Source organism: Podarcis muralis, chromosome 9 (assembly GCF_964188315.1).
Source record: "Podarcis muralis chromosome 9, rPodMur119.hap1.1, whole genome shotgun sequence".
Taxonomy (NCBI): domain Eukaryota; kingdom Metazoa; phylum Chordata; class Lepidosauria; order Squamata; family Lacertidae; genus Podarcis; species Podarcis muralis.
Window position 1 is genome coordinate 31,633,664 of NC_135663.1, and position 21,170 is coordinate 31,654,833.

Below are 21,170 nucleotides of genomic sequence, written 5' to 3' on the forward strand. Positions count from 1 at the left end.
TGCATTTTGCAGGGTAGCAGAGCAATCACAAAACTTTCATGTGCATAGATGATGCACAGAATATCTAATCAATACATCAAGGTTGAGGTTGGATGTTTTCTGTTTCGTTTGAAAAATAGTTTACTTTGCTGGGACTGATTCTGACTCAAGCAAGAGTTCATCACTGAAGTGGCCTTTGACTTCCTTGACAGGAGATGTACTCTTTATCACCATTCTATTACTGAGCCTTCCCCCTCAGTAGTCACAAAAGTTCAATATTATTTCACGCCATCCTAATACATCTCAGGAAAAGAGGTGCTTCATTTGGACTTCTGCATCTCATTTATACATTTGTCAAACTCAGTGTAATTTCAGTCTACTAGCCAGCCGCCTTGAACCATTTTAAAAAATAGTAAGCTGGAATATAAATCTCAATAATAAATAATAACAAATGAGACCGCCAATAAAAAGGGTGCATGGAGTGTTGCTGTTCCAAGATTCCAGCCAGTAATGCCCTTTTCCAGGACAATCCTTCCCATTGCTGCTCCCTACTGGTTTTCTCTCCCCACCACCCAGCCACTCAGCATTCCATGCCCACTTCAGTATGCTCAGTCCTCATTGAAATTCCTTCCCCCTTAAATATTTTTGTATTTCTTGGGGTTCCTTGCATCTGCTGATACACCCCTCTTGAGCATGGTAGTTTGTATGTCTTGTTAACATAAATAGCCACACTCATAGAATGCTAGAAGTCTCAGTACTTGAACCCGTAATAAAGGACTGTCTTAGACATTACAAAGATGAATAAGAGACCTGGCTCCTGCTTTCACTGGGAAAATGAAATTGGTTTCTGAATGTGTAACAAGTTTGCAATGTGTGTAGCAAAGGTGTAGGTGTATGATATGCTTGGATAAATTACTTAGCTTATTATAATGTATAAAGAGCAATTCTTCTGCTGAATCACAGATGAGACAGAGCAAACAACAGCTCATACTTCCCTTTCTACATGTGTGTAGGTGTGTAGGTGTGTAGCTGCTCCCAACTTCCTTCGTTTGGAGGTCTTCTGGCATCACTGAATAAGGTGTGACTTTTTTGGCACATGGGTAAAAGGGTTGCCAGAGGGGATGCATTACCCTGTAATTAGTGCACGTTAACCATGCTAGAATATCTCTCCTCCCTCCCAGCAAGCTTATTTTTTCATGTTGAGATTATGATAAACCTAGAGGAGCGTTCTTCTTTAATTTGGCAAGAGATGCTTTGAAAAAGACACATGCCTGCTTTTGCCCAGGGAAAAATGTAAATCCATTGATTAAGGAAACGTGTCTTAGGCCTGCCACTTTTGCATTTACATTCCATATTTTGGAATGCAAGAAATATTGGTGTAGTAATATCCGGGTGGACTGTGTCTCATTAGTGGGCTGTTAGCAGATGGTAGCAACAAAATACAAATATCTCAGGAGTTGAGGTTGCCTACTTTTTGAGCAACCCCTACTTCTGTGCCTTTTAACAGCAGCTGGATTCTCCTTTCTCCATGCTGTGAGAATCTTGAGCTGCTAATTTCTGCATCTCATGCTACTGTTAAAAGTGAGAGAAAATGGCATGGCGCTTCCTCTCTGTCCCTCCTGCATTAGATGACAAACCAACATAGGGCTCAGTTCTAGGACAGAGATAATGTATCAATGACTACAAGCCATGGTGGCTAATTGTTATGGGATTGGAGGATCAGTATGGGTTATATCTGTGGGTCCCTTCCAGGCTTGTGATTCTGCATCAATGAAGTTTTGAATCTAGTAGAAGAGGTCACTGAATGGGTCAGAACAGTTCCTTAACTGTCTGGTTAAATGCTACCATGTACATGTGCAAAGAGGCTGCCCAGTAGCCATAGAGACAAATGGAGGTAGCTCTCCCCACCTCCCAATTTGTAGGAAACAATATCACCTTGCTAAGGTAGAAAAACAATAGTTTGTGTCTGCATTTTGGAAGTTGGAGATAGAGATGTTTGCCTTGCTGTGTGCTGGACCCAAAGCTATGGCTTGGTGATCTCCCTGGGAACCTAACTGTCAGGCAAGATTTGTGGAGTGCTAATACTATGAGCCATTCCATCCTATGTTCTAAAGACACTACCATCTCTGTTGACTGTCATTCCAAGAAAACCAAACCTCTGAGGCCCTGCATAACATAAAGCTCTAGGCTGATCAGGAGCTTGGAGCCCTTTCTCTACAAGGAAAGGCTAAAAGGTTTAGGAGTTGATTTCGTCTACTATTGTTTTAGAATATAAACAAGACAACAAAAGAGGGGCATACATGATAGTGGTTTTTAGAACTAGGCATGCTTTGGAGAAAGTTGACAGCTAATATGAAAACTTAATGTAGGTTTCCAATGAAACACAACAATGAAAATGATTTGCTGCTGCAAGATATGGTGATAACCATCCACTTAGGTGACTTTAGAAGGGGACTAGGCAAATTCATGGGACGCGGGTGGCGCTGTGGTGTAAACCAGTGAGCCTTGGGCTTGCCGATTGGAAGGTCGGCGGTTCGAATCCCTGCGATGGGGTGAGCTCCCATTGTTCGTTCCCAGCTCCTGCCAACCTAGCAGTTCGAGCAAGTAGATAAGTAGGTACCACTCTGGTGGGAAGGTAAACGTCATTTCTGTGTGCTGCTCTGGTTTCGCCAGAAGCGGCTTAGTCATGCTGGCCACATGACCCAGAAAAACTGTCTGCAGACAAACGCCGGCTCCCTCGGCCAGTAAAGTGAGAAGAGCGCCACAACCCCTGAGTTGTTCGTGACTGGACTAAACTGTCAGGGGTCCTTTACCTTTTAGGCAAATCCATGGAGTAGAGACGTGTTAGGTTATTTGTCACGATGACAAGTTGGAACTGCAACATGAGCGTGCTTTGTTTACTGTTCTCCTCTAATAATAATAATAATAATAATAATAATAATAATAATAATAATAATTTATTTGTATTCTGCCCTCCCCGGCCAAAGCCGGGCTCACAGTGGCTAACAATAGGTATTCTGTTCCCTTCCTCAATCAGTCAGCAATCTGTAGCTCAACCCTCACTGGGTTGTTGTTTTTTTTGCTTCTACCATTATGTCCTGTCCCCCGATATTTTTTTATCTCTTCATTTACCTATAGACTTGAAGTAACCAATGTGTAGAGTGCTGGACTTGGATCATGGGGAACTGAAATCTATTTCTAGTTTAGCAATGGGCATTCTTGAGTGTTACTCTACATCTAAATTCTCCATCTGTAAAATGGGAAAAATCTCATGGTTTGCATTTCCACTGTTTGTAATTTGAATATATTGGCTAGAATGCCCATATATTAAAAAGGATGCTCTTACATGTTCTACCTACCATGAACAATATTTCACTTGTACAAAAACAGCACAGAGAGACTTAAATGTACATTTGGTGCCATGTATGAAAAGCCATTTTGGGCATGACCAGAGTGATACTTTCCTGTGGCGATGTTTTCAAACTCAAATGCAGAACTGGAATCTGGCACATTGTTTTGAGGGCTAATCTTGCTTCATGCCCTTAATAATACCTCATGTTGAGCTGATACTGGTGCAGAATATGAGAGAGAGAGAGAGAGAGAGAGTTTGAAATGAAAACTTATAGACCTGTAAAACATTTGATGCAGAAAGCAGTATTTGGCTGAGTGGGTGATAAATTGAAATAATTTATAAAATTGTTACTGCTTTTAAAAACAAAAAGGAAAATCAATATATCCTTATAAATATAAATAACCACAAAATTATAATGAAAGGCTGGATGACAGGTGAATGTCGTCCAGTTCAGAACTGGCTCCCTGGCATAGGAACCCCCCCTCCCAAATATTTTTAAGTCTCCAGCATCATACGGTTCTGGTACGCCCCAAGCAGAGAATGACATGCCTGTTAGCCATCTCTTGATTCTCTTATTACTGCTTTGGATGTTTCTCCTATTTTTTATTTTTTTTAAAAAATTCATTTCATTTTCCCATGGTGCATCATTTGCAAAAGCAAGCAAGCAAAAGCCCAGGTGGCAGGCAATGCATATGCCAGAGAGACTTCTCCTTTAAAAGAACTTGACAATTTTTGGAACGCGTGAGATCCGTCTTCAACACCCACTGGCTGCTGTCCCTGCGTGAAATGCTCCTTCTTTTCCAAAAAGGCAGGTCCCTCGATGCAAACCTTCGGAACAGAGGGAGTCTCCTCCCTGCACAGTGTAAATGGAGCATGACATCTTCCGCTCTTTCAGGGCTGCAAGGAGTTAAAGCAGACAGTTTCCAAGTGCGGTAGTGTCTCTCGTTCTCTTTCCTTGCCTCCTCCTCCCCACCCTGTTTCTCTCTTCTCCCCCCCCCCTATTTTCCCCTAGTTTTGGCAGGGGATTAAAGTAGCTCCCCCCTGTGGCAGCAGTGACCCAGAAATGAGTTTGATTCACAGAGTCCTTCCTCCATAACAAGTAAAAACGTCAGTCAGAGCGAGAGTCTCTCTCTCTCTCTCTCCCCCTGTATATGTGTGTGCGTGTGTGTCTGAAGGGAGCCACAATCTGCTCCCACTCTCCAGTGCTTGTCTGAACTCATGAGGCAGCACAGACCCCTCCGTGCAGAGCAACTCCAACCTCACTGGCAACCATCGCAGCAGCAACAGCAGCAGGTAACTGTGCCCAGGCAGCGCCTTACGCTCGCCTCCTCTCCGCCCGTCGCCGCAGAACGAGCCGCCTTGCACAGCCATATTTGATGTGTGGTGGGGTTTCTTTTTTCTTTTTTGGTTGCTTAGCTTTGGAGTTCTCCAGAAGCAGCTAGAGAGCAATTTAATGCCGAAGGTCGCTGCCTAGTGGAAATAATATAGTACGTCATTAATATGGCGCCAAAAGATTTGCTTCTTGATAGGGAGCAAAAAGGGGAGGCAGTTGAGTTGCAGCTTCACTATCCCATAAGCAACTTGTACATTGCTGGGGAGGAACCGGGTGGGGGCGAGGGGAGGAGGGAAAATCGGCGATTATTTTGGGAGCTTTTGAGAGCAGATCCGAAAGGGTTGCGCGCGCGGCGGGGGGGGGGGAGAGTTAAGGGCTGGCTGCATTTTTTTTTTTTTATGTCGCTGCAGACTTTGCTTTTCGCCAAACCGGGAGCTTTTTAAAGGTGAATGAACCCGGTTGTGGAGTTGTTGGGGTTCCCACCCCCCTTCGTGTCTTAAGTGTTGTTTCTTCATGCATCCATAGACTTTTGGTTTAGTTTCCTTTGTCGGTGAGGTGGAAGGCAGGCTACCCTAAAGCGCATCCATGCTGGCTGATAGATCAGCCCTACTCGGAAAGTGAAAAGCATTGTAAGAACTTGGGAGACAGATGGCAGCGGCAGAGCGCAGGTCCTTTTTAGATAGATCTCTCGGAAGGGGGGGGAGGGGTAGCCAGGGAACCAGGATCTGTCGCCGTGTCACCCACATGTTCAAAATATCCATTGCATTAATTCAAGGGCAGGGAGTGTACAGAGGGCAAAAACACAGTTTACCAAATAAATGCACCCTCCCTCCACAGATCGGATTGTGGTTTTCCTTTCCACGGAAAGCTTATAACGGTTGGGTGGACATAAAGCTTAATTTTGCAGGGTTGATGCTGAACTTGGTGCAGCAGGGGCATTGTGTAGACCTGAAGATGAGCATTTTATTTTTATTTTTTTGCGGTGGGGGAAGCACCTCGATCCATGTTTTTTATTTTATTTTATTGGTTAAAACAACAATCCGAAGCGTGCTGTCTTTTATCTACGATCGCGGGAGCAAGTTGCAAGACCCCAAAAGTGCACGTGTTAGGAAGTGTGAGCTTATGGATATCAGGGAAACAAGGGGTGTGTGGTGTGTGCAGTAGTGGCGGGGCTTGTTGTTAGACTGCTGTTCTGCTGGGTGGCAGCAGATTCTCTCGGTGCTCAACGCTGCTGCTGCTGGCGTGGATGATTAATGCGGGGAAAGGATGGAATGTGGAAGGTTGCCCTGGGATTCGAATCCTCGTAGAACAGCCTCATTTGCTACATGCGCCTGCTCCCCCTTAAGGAGGCGGGCCTTTCTCGCTGGGCTGTGCGTGGAGACGGAGGAGCCCAGGCGGGCAGGCAGGTGCACGGCGTCAGCAAAAGCCTCAACTTACCCATTCTTTTAGTGCCTTCTCACCCAATCTTCCCCCTTTGCAGCGGGGAGCTTAAATACATGTACGGTTGCTGTGCAGCCGCAAACGCTCGCAGGTGGTGGGTGCGAACTTTTCAAAACACTCTGCAGTCGAGGGGTCAGACTGCCCTCAATTCCCCTCTGCATCAATAGTGGCACAGAAATGGAGCAGGCTCATGAGGCTCGGGGACCGTTGGGCTACTCAGAAGCCGCTTCGAGTGCGCGTTGGCGCCTTAATCTCTCCCTCCGCTCCGGACAAAACCTGGTAGCAGGCTCGGTAGTTATGTAAGAATGCATTCGAGAAACGTCACAAAGTGTAGTCGGGAAATACGGGAGCATAGCCGCTAAATAACCCGCCAGATAGGTTAAATGTGCGTTATTAAACAACGCCTTTAAGACTAACAGGAAAATGCAAGGAGTGTGTGAAGCGTACATGGTGCCTACACCGGCGGAAGTATGGATCGGCTCCGGGGATGTGGAGAGCCGTTCCCTCCCCGCGTCAAAGCAAATAAAATGGGTATAGGTGGTGGTGTTTTCAAATAACCGCATCATTGCCACCTAACGGCCCGTCCTCCGTTCCCAACCTCCAGCAGGAGGGAGGGAGGGGAATGCAGCTGAGGCGATCGTGCCCCCTTGCTGAAATTAGACAAAGCCGCCACAGTGCTCTTCTGCTCGCCCATCTCCTTAGGCTTGTTATATTTTTTTTGCGGCGGGGGGGGGGGTGTTACTTCCCATCTTCAATCTTTGCAAGCTGCTCAAATCGTAGGAGGGTTTTCACCTCGGACCCCCCCCCGCCCTTTCCTCCAGTGCACCCTTTGTGGTGGGGATTGGTATTGTGTCTTTCCCTCCCCTTCTCTCCAGCGGGTGGGGGCCAGAGGGCGTTTGTTTGTTTGCAACCGCCTGCTGGATGGTTTCCTGTGACAAGAGGTGATACAGTTTCCAGAACTGTCGAGGAGTGGGAGGAGAGAGGGAGGGGTGAGGCAGGCAGGCAGCTCCTCCAAGGCGGCTCTCTGCTCGATTCACTCAACCTCCCCTCCCTCCTTCCCCAGACATTACAACATGGAGATCAGGGGGGAGGGAAATCAGGCAACCGGGAGGGTTGCGTGGCCGCTTTGAGCGCGACGAGAGGTGGATTTGGGAGGGAGAGCGAGAGAGCTGCGCCGGGAGCACCAAGTTTGATTTGCAGCCGGGGTTGAGCGGATTGGTGCAGCCGGGAAGAGAGGGCGGAGCGGAAGGAGCCAGGCTGGAGGATGCGACGAGGAGGGCCGGTCAGTTGCAAGTGGAGAGACGAGTGGTGGGGATGTGGCTGGTGCGCGGGAAGGTGCCGCCGGTGCCCCCGCGTCTCACCTTTCCGAGCGCCGTCCCGGTATTTCTGCCCCCGCCTCGCCGTCCGCGGTGGCACCCGCTACCATCGGGAGCCGGCGGCCCCTCCTTCGCCGGGTGGATTGCGAAGGCGGCCGGCAAAGAACTGCTGCCTTGAACGGGTTGGGGAAGCGAGTGGGCGGGTTCAGGAGACGCGGCTGTACCTTCGGAGCAGCTGTTGCCCTCAAACTGAAAACGGCGGCGCTTGAAATAATGGGATGGAAATAATCGTGTGTGCGCGCGCGCGAGAGAGAGGGGGAGATACTAAAATCAAGCCTTCGTTGGGATACCTGTCATGAGGAAAAAGAAGCTTAAAAGCACAAGTTGAAAGTTTAAGCCCCTTTCTCTCCCCCCATGGAGTCCTTTCTGTCCAAATCTGTGCTAGAGGTGAATCTTTGCGATAAACCAAGTGTACAAAGTCAGCTGCTCAGGATTTTATGCAAGTTTCATGGCAGAACAACAACAAATTGTTCTGGGAGGTCTGATGCACCAAGTTGTATTTCTGCTAAAATTGATATGCAAAACAAAGTAAAAATATGCCATATGAATCATAGGATGCATACTCTATCATGATTGACAGTCTTAAAACAATCAAAGCAAGGTAGTTTAAGGGTGGCTCCTGCGTCCCCTTTCAGAGCGTGCTTATAGATGTAGTGAGGGTTCTTGCCTGTGTTTTGAGATCACAGGTGCAGGTTATTACAGATTGTTGTTGAATGCAACAGTTTGCTCTTGAGTTTGTGACCTGTGTGTTTAAATCTTTTACCACCACTGCTAATCTATAATACAGTATGTAATCCCTAAATGGCAGGTTATCTGTACAATTTTTGAATCTGTTTGTCAAGATACTAAAAGACATCATCTTGACACATAATGATAAATACAACTTTGAATGAATTATATTTGTCAGTGACTGTCATAAATAGAGACTATGGCTGCGATCTAGTCCAGAGTCCTACCCACTTAAGACTGGTCCTGTTCATGCTCTTTCTGGGAGTAAACTCCATTGATCTCTGGGGCTTATTTCTCAATAAACATACATAGAATTGCATTGTGCATCCATTTGGTTAAGTATTTATAAATGGACACCTCAATAGGTGGCCTGTTACTGTAATAATATATTGAACTGTGTTTCCCACAGCATAGCTGTGATGCAGCTTTTGAAAGCGATTGCTCTCTGTCTCCAGTAGCTTGTACAGAGTTGAACCTTTTGAAATGGATTCTGGTAACAGCTTCCTCCACACTTAAGTTGCTAAATAAATCTGATGGGTGAGAGGTAGATTAAACTAGATGTGCATTGTCCAATTTATCACTGCCAGAATACATGAGAGCTACTAAAACCAAAATAGGTTGGTTGGCCCCTTCATGGTGGCTTCAGAAGCTACAGAGATACAGAATAATGCTGAACTAAATTTTAACAAAACAATATTTTGCATTGGTGCAAAGTTAGCAGAAAAATCTACTGAAGTCAGTTGTGCGTAACTGAAAGGCACCTGTGTATCAATTACTCTGTGACTTTAGGTGTTTCATTTACTGTAAATGTAGCCCAAGACTAGATGGCACACTTCTTAACACATATGCAAAATAATATTTGAAATGATCTCTAGCATAGATGTTCTAATTAGGTCTTGATGCAGCCAGTATCATATCAGTTCATGGGCTATTTTGGAGAAAACTAATTCTTCAGTCTGTCTTTAGGGTGTACATTTGCATTCTCCCTGTGCTGTCTCTGTAGTGGTTCTGTGCAGTTTATTATAGTTGCACCCGTTAACACTGTTATAGTTAATGATCTGTCAGAGCTGGAATTATAAATCCTGTTTACCCAGGGGTTTATGGAAGTCATTAAAAGTACTCTGGAAGGAAAAACAGGTTATAAAAGCTTTGACCTGGGGATGCACATTTAATGTCCATATAAAAATCTGTTTCTCTTCAGCCATTAAAATAATAATTGTAGCCACTTTGAAACTACATTTTCTCCACATGCTGCTGTTCAACCTATATCAAGTTCTGCAAATACATATCAAGACTTCCTGAATATTGATATACCTAGAGAGTGAAAAATGGAATATATATTATTTTGTTGTGTTTAATTTTACACAGCAATACCTACATTTCTGTTTAGTGGAAAATAGGTAACCCTCTATAAAATGAGAGAATGGGAGTATGTCTAAAATGTTACTGCAAGATTAACTGAATCTTACAATATGAACATGGTGTATTGTTGAATCTATGTTGATGTTATTGTTTATATAGATACATCATTGTACCTCTATAGTAACACCTACAGTAATTTAATTCACTTTCTCAACTGTCTTTTTACACTGAAGTGGTTAGGGATATTCTAAAGTGTGGCTGTGTTCATATGATCATATCTCAACCCCTTCGCAGCATGAGCAACCAAACAAGGAAGTCTTATCAATTAAAACAGGTTCTCGTGTCACCCAAACCAGGAAAAACAACTTTGGAACAAACCAAGATATTAACCTGTGGGTTGAAGATGTTTTCAAAGGCTGGCTTGTTCCAAAGTTGGCAACCATGGTTTCTTAATTTGTTTTTGAACTAGAGACTTCCTGGTTTAACCATGGCATCTGTAAAGGTGGCGTGCACAGGGAAAATGCTTCTTAAGCTGAGATATGATCATCCAGACTGACTCAGAAGCTAGGTAATAACCCATAGCAAGTTGTCATTTTCAAGGGAAGTTAAATAGAAACAAAGGGATAGAAATACGTAATGTCAATGCTCCCAATACTGACCGGGGGGGGGGTGTGTGTGTGTCAAAATGTGGGTTGAGCTAATAAGTTGCATGTTACTGTCCCTAAACTTGTTGGCTTGTATAATGGGTTTTTGTGTGTGTGTGTTTTTAAAGCCAATTCAAGGGAGCTTTGGAATATAGCAACCAAAAAATAATCAACTATGTACTGGTTGTATTTATCTATGGAGGGCAGGCTAACTGAGCAGGGAAGGGCGGGAGGGAGTGAAAACGCTGGATGGATGTGATATGGAAATATTCAAGTTGGAAAAGGCAAATGCTCCTCTCCTTAGGCTGATTAGAGTGTTTCCCTGTATGAGTTCTTTTGTGCTAATCACTTGCTGACTTGTAGAAATGTAGGCTGCTGCCTTACACAGATCATACTGTTTGTCCTTCGCGTCTGTATTGTCTACTCTGATTGGCAGCAGCTCACCTACAATTTCATGCAGTGATTTTCTCCAGCATTGCTATCAGAGATCCTCAGGTTTTGTTGGACTACAACTCTTGCCAGCTTCAGGCAGCATGACCAGTGGTGAGGGATGATGGAAGTTGTAGTACATCAACATATGTAGTGCAGCCACTGGTTCTTCGTCCCAGCTTTAATAGGCGATGCCAGGGATTGAACATAGGAAGGATTATCTGTGTGCAAAACATGTGCTCTGTCACTGAGCTAAATAGTCCCTCTGTGTTGTACAAGCCTTATCATTCTTCTCTGCCTCTTCTAAGTAAAGTATAGTTTGCAAATGTTGCAACATCATTAATCATAGCATTTCCTAAATCACTAATGATTTCAGGCACAACTCCTTTCAGACAAACATGTCTCTGGGATAAGCTTCTGTTCATCTCCACTTTGAAAATTGGCCATGCTTCTTATTTTTTTAAAAACAGTGAGTTACAAAAAAGACATTTCCTTTCCCACCATGACTCTTTAGAAATTAATGCGAGACACAGTTGGAAAATGCCCATATGCAGGGGTAACTGAAACTTGATTCCAGAGCCTAGGGATTTCAACTATTTTTCCGTGCTAAGGTGTCAGCAATTTTTTGAAAGTTAAAATACACAGCGTAGACTGGCTCATTCTTACCTACCTTATTTTTGAGTTCTAGTTTTGCTTTGCAAAATCCATGCTGACTCTTTTAAGTGATAAAGATAAAATGTTTAGGTAGCTTGTTCTTGAGCTTGCAATTACTTGTTTCTAAAAAATAAGAAACACTTCTATTTATTCATCATGTTTGGCAATCTTGGAAGCAGGTGGAACTCTCCAGAGAAAATGTTAAAACCTTTTTTCCTTAATACTCCTGATCTAATGGGGAAATCTATGAATAGGAGCCTAGAGAATTTTAATAGCAGACTCCTGCAACAGTTTTGGACTATTGTTGTTGAATTGTTTGATCTTTTACTCAGTTGGTCTATCTGAACCCAAGTTTGGTCTACTCATCATACATGATGGATGGTTCAGCAAAGGCTTCCCAAATTCTTACAGTGCACACTATCAGTTATTTAATAATACTTGATTTATTTCTTACATTTGCATCCCATCCTTCCCAAAGAAGCCGAGGGCATCTAATAGACCTACCATAAGACATCTAAAAACTATTCCAATGCAGATACAGATTTGGAAAGATACTTAAAAGGCTTGTGGGAAGAGGAAGGTCTTCAGAAGGTGTTAAAGAGACAATAGAGTTTGTGTCTGTCTCATATTTAATGGGAGGAAATTCCAAAGGGTAGGTGCCACAACACTAAAGCCTCTTCCTATATTGTGTGAAACGGAATGAGCCTCCTGATAAAACGGTATCAGCAATCAGCCCTCACCTGCAGAGTGCAGTGATCGAGTGCATATATAAAGGATAAGGCAGTCTTTAAAGTATCTGGCTCCCAAGTTGTAGAGGGCTTTATACACCAAAACTAGCACTTTGCACTTAGTTCAGTAACTTGGCACTAATGCAAAATTTAACATCTTCAAAATGCTCAGTGGGAGCTGAATTACCCATTCAGAGATCTTCCTTGTATTGCACCACTTCAGACTGCTGGCTACCTAACAAATATTTTCCAACTTAAAAATCTCTGTGTGTACAACAAATAAACCAAGGAGTACTCTAGACCAGTGTTTCCCAACCTTGTGCCTCCAGATGTTTTTGGCCTACAACTCCCATCATCCCTGACTAGCAAGACCAGTGGCAAGGGATGATGGGAATTGTAGGCCAAAAACAGCTGGAGGCACAAGGTTGGGAAACACTGCTCTAGACCAGTGTTTCCCAACCTTGTGCCTCCAGCTGTTTTTGAACTACAACTCCCATCATCCCTGACTAGCAAGACCAGTGGCAAGGGATGATGGGAATTGTAGTCCAAAAACAGCTGGAGGCACAAGGTTGGGAAACACTGCTCTAGACTTTAACCTACTTGACATGCTAACTTTCCATAGGAAGAGAGTTTTTTAAAAAAGAAACATTGGGACTAGTATTCAGTGGTGGGGACCTTCTCTGTGGGTGACATTCATTTGCTTGTTCTTGTCATTAGAATTTAACATGTCTGAAACAAACAAACAAAAACTTTTTTATGTTAAGAGAAACCAGCTCAAAGCAGAGCAATTTATATTAAGAAATTCTGTCATCAATGGCTAGAATGCATGTCCGGCCAATGCCTTTCTACACATCTGACTTAAGCAGAAGTCATTCTGTAGATATGATATCTCAGACAAGGGCATTACAGACTTTTGGAGTAATGCAGTGCTTCACTTGGTTGAAACTGAAATCTTAGTGGCTACTATAGGAAACTGGCTTATACTGAATCAGACCATTGGTCCATCTAGCTCAGTGTGGGCTGTGCTGATTGGCAGAGGCTTTCTAAGGTTGCAGGCAGTAGATCCTCATAGCCCAACCTGGAGATGCCAGTGGTTGAACCTGGGACCTTCTACATGCAAAGCAGGTACAGTATCCATGAGCTACGGCCCTTCCATGAGACAGTAGTTATTAGGCCTGCACTTAAGAAGCTGCCCTGCATTGAGTCAGGCTGTTGGTCTCTATAGCTCTGTACTGTCCAGTGTCTTTGGCGGCTGGCAGCGAGAAGTCATTCTCAGCCCTAGCTGGGACCTTTTCCTTGTAGGGAGTGTGCTCTGCCACTGAGCAATGGGCCTTGAATATTGCAAGTTGAGAGGTGATGTTTAGGTTTTTCGTTTAATATAATCATATGTAAATTATCTTTGTGAAGGTTGGCAACCTACTAATACGTTGTGCGTGAGAACCTTTTACTGGAATTTAGATATTTACAAAACAGCTGGAGGTCAGATATGTACAGTAGCTGGCTGTTCTGTGAATGCTAGCTGCAGTATTTGTTTTTTGTACCACCTGGTTGAAAGGGCTTAACAATCCTTTTGAAAATGGAGCTGTTCATCAGTAGAATGTTATGCTTCAATCTTTCCCAGAAGTGGGACATAGCTACTCCCTAAATTTTTGATACAGCTTGCAATGTTTTGTCTGCCTTTATCGTTGGTTGCATCCTGTGCTTAACCATCTGTGGATGAGTTAAACAAGGGTTGTAGATTTCTGTTTTTTCACGCTTTAGGTCCATAGCATTGAGACACATTATTTCGATTGCAAGAGACTGAAATGGCTAGCATACTTTGGACAATATCTACGCAGTTTTCTGCCTCTGATTAGCTGTCTTTAGTGAGGTCTTTATTCAGTTTGTACAATTTAACCTTATCTGCCTCTATAGCTTGTGCGGCATCCAAATATCTGAGTATCCAGACTTTCTGACAATAGGGATTTCTATTTACCTGGAGTTACATAGCAGCAAGCACAAGTGTAACTAAGAGTTAAAGATAATGGGACTATGATTGCTTATAGTGATGTTAACTCCATGGGAAATGGCCCATGGGTTCTAGTGTGGTTTCTGTCTTATGAGTCCAGCTTCTCGGTTAAGGGTTTGTAATCTAAGCATATTGCTCTTTTTAAACATCCGTTACAATTAGACATACTTTCTACATTTCACTTGGCTAGATGTCCGTTTTGTAAATGCCAGTGGAGCAGCTTATTAGAAGTTGCTGTTCGTATGACATCTAATCAGTTCAGTGTCTGAGCACCAAACTAGAAGCAAATCAGCTTGGCAGCTGATTCCTGAAACTGCACCTGGAAGGCGTGCCTTGGGATTTTGCTGCTAATGGCTTGGCCAGCCCACATTGTCATTGGAACTGAAACATGGCAAACTAAGCCTCATGAGATTTGATGCATGTCCTAGAGTACTTGTCACTTTAATTCACGCTGAACATGCTTTGCTTCACTTGTTGTGTCACGTTGTTTCCGCTTTTTTAGCTCCCCGTCACCCCCCTTTCCTGGCCTTTTAGCACTTGGATACTCACTGGCTATTTTTATGTTGTAACTGAGAGTCTGCATTTATTGCATAATGTAATGCTTTGGAGCATCATCTCTGCTGAAGGGACCTATTAGGATAAAGAGTTTTTCACTTCTCGGGGCTTATTCATGTAGTCATTTAAGTGTGCTGATGTCAGCACACATTGGACAGATTTAGTAGGTTTTTGTCATTTTAACCAGCTTCATGAATGTTCCAGCACATGTCCAGGATGAGACTAGCCACAGTCTGGTTCTATTAGCTTTTCAATTATTTTTAAGAAAATGGTTAGTCATGATCTAGACATGTTTTGGAACGTTTATAAGGCCAGGCTGCTAAGCCAACACAGGTGCTGATGTTTTCAGTCATTATCAGGGAGAGGCTGCGTAAGTACCCTTGCCAAACTCATTGGTAACCAAATAAACATTTATAAAATTTGTCTATATTCTGACTCCTTCTGAATGCTGAAAGTGTTGTTCATGGATAGGATGTTGCTACCACATGTGCTGAAAAGATCCTTAAGCAGTGTCCTCCTAAATGTGGAAGTGAGAAACAAGAGACCAAATGTTTTCTTACGTTACATTTTTTTAAAAAAATTACCCATGCTTTGGCTTTACAAATCGCTATCTTTATTACTGATGGCTATTTCAGTGAAGGATAGAAACTGGGAATTCCTGATAGCTGTCAGAATAAATACAGCAAGTGCAGCCATAAGAAAGAATAAATGTGTAGATGACTTCTCCACTTGCCTTGCTGCTTTGGCTTTTTAACAAATCCTGAATTGCAAATCAGAACAACCTAAGGATTTGGGAGCAGATCGCACAGCAGCAGTACCGTTACTGAGAGAAGTTTTGATATCCTTTTTTCTGTGTCTCAGTGGGGTAGATTCTTGCATTGTTCTTTCTGCCATGAAATTACTTCTTGCCATGGGGAGCCACATGGGACTAAATTACGTGAAAGGCTCAACATGGATTAGGATTGTGGCCAGCATGAACGTAGTGTTGATAATTTGCTCAACTTCTGTATCTATGGTCTTAATGCATTATGAATTAGCCTCCCACAACACATCTTCACATGCACATCCCCACTCAGGAAATGTTAGCTCATTGTGAATCCAGTCTCTGTTTGGTATACTGTTCAGTTACAGTCTCTGTTTCTGCGTTGTCATAGGAGCTTAGTGATTGGCTAGTGTGGGAACATTTCTATGCATACTGCTTGCTCAGTTGAGGGATGCAGTGACCTTTGTAATTAGTCTTGCTGTTTTGATGCCTCCTACGACTGTAAAACCTTTTCATAAATGTGCTGTACAATATAAATATTGGCTAAATAGGGACAAAGTATATGCTCTGTTGCAGTTGCTTTAAATTTGCTAATATCAAAGCCATAAAAAAGATCTTACATCTTCTTGGGGTGAGCTTGGCTTGAGGATTCCATCAACAATGGTGGCCCAGGACATTTTGCTTCCTGAGGCAAAGGACAGTATGGTGCCCCATTCCTAGTCCATGCCCAGAAGTCAGCTGGGCTAGCAGTTTTATTTTTCAAAACTGGTGATTGGACATTGTCTTCAACTGTACCTGAAGGCAGGAGGCTAGCTTAGGTGGCGGTACAGGGCAAGCCACATAAGCCACCCATCTCTGTCCTCCAAGGTTTTGCTACCACTCCCCAGCATGTTGCTTAGGGCAGCTGCTGCGCTCTTTCTAATTGTAGGGACGGCCCCTGTCAATCAACTTAGATATTCTTTTTGGCTGTCCCATGGGATGCATTCTAAACTGAACATCTTCAGGATGTTTGCTGCTTTTATTTATGCTACTTAATGGCACTTGCTTTCATTTGTAAGCTCTTTGATTCAGAACTTGATAACTTCTGGTTTCTGTTGCATTTCTTCACAGGCTGCCTGCTGTTACCCGGGAAGATCATGAAACGAGGTCGACTTCCCAGCAGCAGTGAGGATTCTGATGACAATGGCAGTAAGTGCTCCTTTTTGTTGTGCTTGTATCACACTAGGTTTATGAGTTTATTTAAACACACACATACAACTTTGCATATGACACTTTAAATAACAAAGGTGATTTGCATATCAGTTGGGTAGAGAGCTAATATGAAAAAGCTTTGCTAAAATCAAACAGATTTCAATAGGTGAACAGCAGTAAGGCATCCCAAGGCTTTACAGCTGATTACACAGCATGCAGTATTACATTTCTACCCCCAAACCCAAACAAATTAAAGTATTTTTTGGTTTAAAGTGTTGAAGTAAATATTTGCCACATCAGTTGTAAATGTTGTCAAGTCTTCAGGTTGTAATAAGGGGATCAAAGTTTGATTTGAGGCTGCTTGTCAAGCTTATGTCACCATTTTCTTATGCATATCATGAATGGGGTTCATAATACTCCTGTTTTTCTATACACTGCTTATGTGTAAGCAGGCCCCTTAAGTTAACACCTAGGAAAAGTTGACCTATTGTGCATGTTGTGTTTTGATACCCACTCCTGTGGAGTACTAACATGCAGTACAAAGGGTAATTTAAGCAACTGCTTCCTAAATAGTGGTTTGTGAGAGCTTTTGTGAATGGTTCATAAAGTAGATAGTGATGAGACCATGATACAAAGGGTACAGTAGCTTTTTCCAAGTAGTGGGGAAGGGAGACAATTTTGGAATACAAAATTCCCTTGCAGTTTTTTATTATTTGGAGACTCAGGCCCACTCCCACACTGTGTTCAAACTGAAATGCTGCTGTTTGCCAACAAATGAGATATAAAAAGCAATATATTATTTTGAACATTTGCATTGCCATGTTTGCAAAACAAGTGTAGATTGGAAGCCTGTGAGTAGGGGCTTGCTTCTTTTTATCTCTGTTCAGCAGCTGTGGTCTTGAAAAAACACATATCTCTTTAACACATATTATTTGGAAGTGCACTTTTTCAACTTTAAAGATGTACTTTGTGTGTAAACATTATAGTCATGTTTGACAACTTAAGGTAGCTTTTCATGACTGTAGGTTTTGGGTTCAACTATTGCATGCTTTTGTAATAATTGGAAGCTTATGTTTAAACTTATGTTTAAGCTTCTGTTTAAACACTGACCCTCCCTGGGAGAAGTCTTTGTGAGAATGTGTGGGAAATATCAGTTGTTGTATGTTTTGCCTGGGGTGAGCTTATCACCCAGAGAAATGAGTTGCCTGAATCTATCCTTAGAGACTCATTTTCCTTTCTGCCCAAGAAATGTACTAGAGCTGGTGCAAAGTCTGATTACCTACAATAAAACTAGCCAGACATGTATAGATTTAGGAAGCTTTACATGGATTGCAGACCTCTTCACACCTTCAAGATGGCATGATAAGAATCTGGTGTTCTGGAAGTGATCATATGAGTGCTTCATTAAATAAGTGTTCAAGCCTCTTTGGTAACTTTGCAGCAATGTGATAAATGTGAATTCTGTTAGGCCTGTGGTGAAGTAGTCACATGACTGCATCACTGACTGCCCAGTTCTGTCAATATCTTTTAGGTGTGTATTTCTCCCATCAGGAGCAGGATAATGACCTGGTGAAGTAGGTGGCAAATCCCTCTAGAATGACAGGGTACGGATCAAAGGTGACAGCTGGGAGGGCCTTCCTCACATACTGTGTTTCTCACCTCCAAAGAAACAACATGTTCTCCCTCATTATCTTCCCTCACGGTTCAAAAGAAAATATGTGTGGAACGAGAGAGAATATGCAGAAAATAAAACTGACGAGACAGTGGATATATCCCTTCTTGACCCCTAGTCTAGTTTGATGCACAGATGTAAGGAAGACACTAGGCAACGAATTTCCCTATGGGCTTGCTTCGCTAGATGAAACGTCTTGCGAGTTTGTTTCCTTTTTCTTAAAGCCGCTAAGCCGTTAATAGCCGCTAAGCCGCTAATAGCCGTGCTTCGCAAGACGAAAAAACCGCAAGATGAAGAGACTCGCGGAACGGATTAATTTCGTCTTGCGAGGCACCACTGTAATCTTTTGGAGAATATTCTCAATTAATGAGAATATTAGAGAATTTTCATTTAAAATAGGAGAATATTCACTGGTGATGGCACCAGTAATGATCATGTTAAGGTTTGGTATAAGGAAACTCAGTAGTTAAATCATATTTTATTTTTCCGTTAGAACATGTACATGTTATAGGACAAGTCAAAAAATACAATTGGCATGTTGAGGTTTGATACAAATAAATTCAGTAACAGGCTATCTTGTGCTTCTAATAGCTCTAACAATAACTGTTTAGTGACTAAAGCAAAACTTTGTGCATACATATAAAAAAGAAGTCCTTAACATTGAATATATTATCATTATATGATAATATATTTCAGTATGTCAATCTCTGGTAAATGGTACCTTGTACCATTGAATGGCACTGCAAAAACCAGTTACTGGCACTAAATAAAAATATAGAAACGTCAACTGTTTAAATCAAGGCCACCTCACATGCTGTTACACATAATTGTATAGACCTAGGTACTTTAAGTGTATAAAGCATTAAAGCTATTTTCTTTTAAAAAAAAAATCACACTGTATGGCCAAGGGTATAGAATTGCTAAGAATAAGGTCACACCAAAATAGAAAAAAGGCTATTACATACAGTTGAAATACATATAAATTCAAATGTTCATCAAATTAAATGAATAGCATTTTTAAAACTAAAAAATAAAAAAAAATGTAGCTCACATTTCAGAACTGCCAATGGTGAATGACACAATGCCCAGTAACGTAACTAAATCAAAAAAACCATTATACATTACTTACACTGGCAATATCACAGCTTGACTTATTATTTACTAGATTTTTAAAATGTGGGTTGTAAAACTGGTTCTTACATTAGAATTTACAGTTTGTGGAAAATATTCTCTAGAGAATTTTCTAGTAGAGAATATTCTCGAGAATATTCTCATTCTGGAAAATATTCGCACCTTACATCACTAGGCACGGGTTGAAAGTGCTACACTAGCAAGTTCAAAATGCCCTAGATCCAACTTTCCAGATCTGTCCTTACTACAGTTTTAAATAACCAGTGCTGTTGTATGCATTCAGTTAGAACTGGAGGAGCCTATTCAGCGGGACTCCCCAGTAATGTAGGGCATAATCTTGGACACCGCAGAACTTGCACTTGTAAGTTCTTTCGCAAGTCCTAATTTCCACATGTTTCTAAAAATTTTAAGGAGCAGGCAGTGAATGCATTCTGAAAGCCTCAGCTTGGGTCAGGGGTTTAGTGGCCAATAAGAATAAAAGATTGGTGATGGCAGTGAGTATCAAACAGGTGGAATGTTCCAGGAGCTGTCGTGGGTGCTTTAAGGATAGATCCTTGAGTTTCTGCTTTTGATCTGATGACAGAGGACTGTCTTGTCCCTGCCAACACAAAGCACCCACTCTCTCACAGGTGAGATCACAAAGTCTTAATCCCAAAGGAGTGAAAGAGCCTATAGTATAGGGAGTACAATTGGGGGTTATCCTTTGCTTCCTTGGGTTCCAGTGGTTGCTCTCACCCTCGAAATCATAGCACACCTTGGAAGATGCAGCCTTTCCAGTCATTACCAGTTTATGTTCCTATTCTTAGTAACCTTGCTGTGATGGCAGGATCTGATAGTCAGGTCAACAACATGGGCAAATGTACAGACTGCTGTGCTGCTCTTTAAGCACAAAAAACAAAACAAATCCTCTGTATTGCTCAGCATGCTAATTTGGTTGTGTAAATGGGTCCTAGCCATAGTAATAGGTTTTTTTCTTAGCTCTCTGTGCAGCTAACATTAGTTTCATCCAATCTGTCTCCTGAGTTGAGATTATTTGGGACTGAGGTTTTTTCCATTTAAAAATAGAAAAATTGTATCTGTGATGAATCAGTGGTAGCAGTGGCATTTTGAAAAATGTTTTACTTCTCCAAACAAGTAAATTACTTATTCTCTATTTGTATAATTTATATAGCTCTCAAAGGCATTAGATGTGGCTTAGCATAAATGAATGCTCATCTCCTGGGATGGAAGGTGCGATTTAAGTGCAATGTGTTCTGGGGCCCTCCTGGCTGTTGAAGTCGGAAAGGAAAAAAATGTAATGGAGTTTGGCTTTTGATTAGTGTTTTATGACCTAATTGTAAATAGGGGAACATAGACTGAGTCACTGAAGAGAGGTATTGACATTTGAGAATATTTTTCTATTCCGATATGATGCAGGCCTAAGTTAAACATCTTTCAAAAGGCAAATTACAATATGGAAAAGATTCCTCTAGTAAAACTCTTCCGTGTATTATGGGGGTTTGATTGAAATGCATTGGGAAGATTTGCTTGTTTTCTACTGATGTAACATTTTATTATTATGGCCTGGTGAAGTGGGTTTGCAAGCTGTGCTGAAATTTTGATTCTTGGCCTCTTGCTGTTGGAAAACAATCCCAGACAACCTTTAACTTATAAATATTTTCCATATAATTGCATGAATTCAAATTTTTATTCTGTCAACTTGGGGCAAAGGCTTGCAAAGAAAAGGGAAGAAAGCCAACTATTTTTTGGTGGTGTCAGAAAACACCAAGAAGCTACTTTGCTTTTGCCTTTGTTTTTATCAAATGTGTATCTGATGCTTCCTCC

General features: G+C 42.2%; 1 protein-coding gene across 8 annotated transcripts in view; it reads left to right on the forward strand.

Annotated features, from left to right (window-relative positions):
- The window catches only part of JADE1 (jade family PHD finger 1), a 163,650-nt gene that overhangs the window by 98,650 nt on the left and 43,830 nt on the right, over positions 1-21,170 (forward strand). The window contains exons 1-2 of one of the 8 annotated variants that reach the window (XM_028743302.2): positions 4,399-4,624; positions 16,463-16,540. In XM_028743302.2, coding sequence (XP_028599135.2) covers positions 16,489-16,540 — 52 coding nt within the window. In that variant the 5' untranslated portion in view covers positions 4,399-4,624; positions 16,463-16,488. Of the gene's footprint in view, positions 1-4,398; positions 4,625-7,189; positions 7,387-7,461; positions 7,485-7,514; positions 7,868-12,710; positions 13,152-13,178; positions 16,541-21,170 lie in introns of those variants that run through there. The other 7 variants (XM_077934035.1, XM_028743307.2, XM_028743305.2 and 4 more) reach the window with 7 other exon arrangements.